The 1,634-nt window shown below is 57.2% G+C and overlaps 1 protein-coding gene across 1 annotated transcript in view; it reads left to right on the forward strand.

Annotated features, from left to right (window-relative positions):
• Positions 1 to 97: 97 nt before the first annotated feature.
• The window catches only part of LOC104465404 (serine/threonine-protein phosphatase 4 catalytic subunit-like), a gene marked incomplete at both ends in the record, with an annotated part of 1,804 nt that continues 267 nt past the window's right edge, over positions 98 to 1,634 (forward strand). Inside the window, one exon of the mRNA XM_010078432.1 lies at positions 98 to 328. Within this exon, the coding sequence (XP_010076734.1) occupies positions 98 to 328 (231 nt within the window). The remainder of the gene's footprint in view (positions 329 to 1,634) is intronic.

Here is a 1,634-nt window from a genome sequence, read left to right on the forward strand (position 1 = left end):
CTACCTCAGCCTCTCCGCCATCATCGACGGCAAGGTGGGGGCGCCCCGACACGCTAAGGACATGCTAAGGTCACGCTAAGGACATGGGAGTCCATAGGAAGGATTTCGGGGGGGGCTGCGGTGGCAGCATCCCCCTCGTTTCCCCGACAGGATCACGCTGATCCGGGGGAACCACGAGAGCCGGCAGATCACGCAGGTCTACGGCTTCTACGACGAGTGTCTGCGTAAGTACGGCTCCGTCACCGTCTGGCGCTACTGCACCGAGATCTTCGACTACCTCAGCCTCTCCGCCATCATCGACGGCAAGAGGGGGAAGGGGCTGGGAGGGGTTAGGACACGCTAAGGACATGCTAAGGACATGGGAGTCCATAGGAAGGATTTAGGGGGGCTCAGCACCAGCGACTTTGCTCTCTGTGGCATCGTCTTGGTCACAGAGGGCACCAGAAAAGGGCTGGGAGGGGTTAGGACATGCTAAGGTGCGGCATCGTCGTAGTCACAGACAGTACGAGAAGGGGGCTGGGAGGGGTTAGGACACGCTAAGGACATGCTAAGGTCATGATTAGGTCACGCTAAGGACGTGGGAATCCATAGGAAGAATTTTGGGGGCTCAGCACCAGCAGCTTCACCCTCTGTGGCGTCGTCTTGGTCACAGAGGGCACCAGAAAAGGGCTGGGAGGGGTTAGGACACGCTAAGGACATGCTAAGGTCGTGATAAGGTCACGCTAAGGACGTGGGAGTCCATAGGAAGGATTTTGGGGGCTCAGCACCAGCAGCTTCACCCTCTGTGGCGTCGTCTTGGTCACAGAGGGCACCAGAAAGGGGCTGGGAGGGGTTAGGACATGCTAAGACATGCTAAGGACATGCTAAGGTCACGCTAAGGACATGGGAGTCCATAGGAAGGATTTCGGGGGGGGCTGCGGTGGCAGCTTCGCTGTCTGTGGTGTCGTCGTAGTCACAGACAGTGCGAGAAGGGGGATGGGAGGGGTTAGAACATGCTAAGGACATGCTAAGGACACGCTAAGGTCACGCTAAGGACATGGGAGTCCATAGGAAGGATTTTGGGGGCTCAGCCCCAGCAGCTTCGCTCTCTGCAGCCTCGTTGTTGTCATGAACAGGAGTAGAGAAGTGCTGGGAGGGGTTAGCACACGCTAAGGACACGCTAAGAACATGCTAAGCACATATAAGGGGGTTGCAACATCCCGTCTGGCTCCATTTTGGGGGCCCTGGGTGGGTTCCGTGTCACCCTGTCGGTCCTTCTAGCATGCTGGGGAGGGTTGAAGGATCGTACATGCTAAGAACACGCTAAAGTCATGCTAAGAACATGCTAAGCACATGTAAGGGGGTCACAGCACCCCCTGGGGCTCCATTTTGGGGGGTCTTGGGTGGGTTCTGTGTCCTCCCATGTGTCCATGTAGCGTCCTGGGGAGAGTTGAGGGGTTGCACACGATAAGAACATGCTAAGGTCATGCTAAGAACACGCTAAGCACATACAAAGGGGTCAGAACACCCCCTCTGGCTCCATTTTGGGGGCGCCTGGGTGGGTTCCGTGTCCCCCCGTGGGTCCATGTAGTGACCCAGGGAGGGTTGAGGGGTTGCACACGCTAAGAACACGCTAAGAACATATAAGGGGGTCG

The sequence above is a fragment of the Pterocles gutturalis genome, unplaced genomic scaffold (assembly GCF_000699245.1).
Source record: "Pterocles gutturalis isolate BGI_N339 unplaced genomic scaffold, ASM69924v1 scaffold1613, whole genome shotgun sequence".
In the NCBI taxonomy this organism is placed as follows: Eukaryota; Metazoa; Chordata; class Aves; order Pterocliformes; family Pteroclidae; genus Pterocles; species Pterocles gutturalis.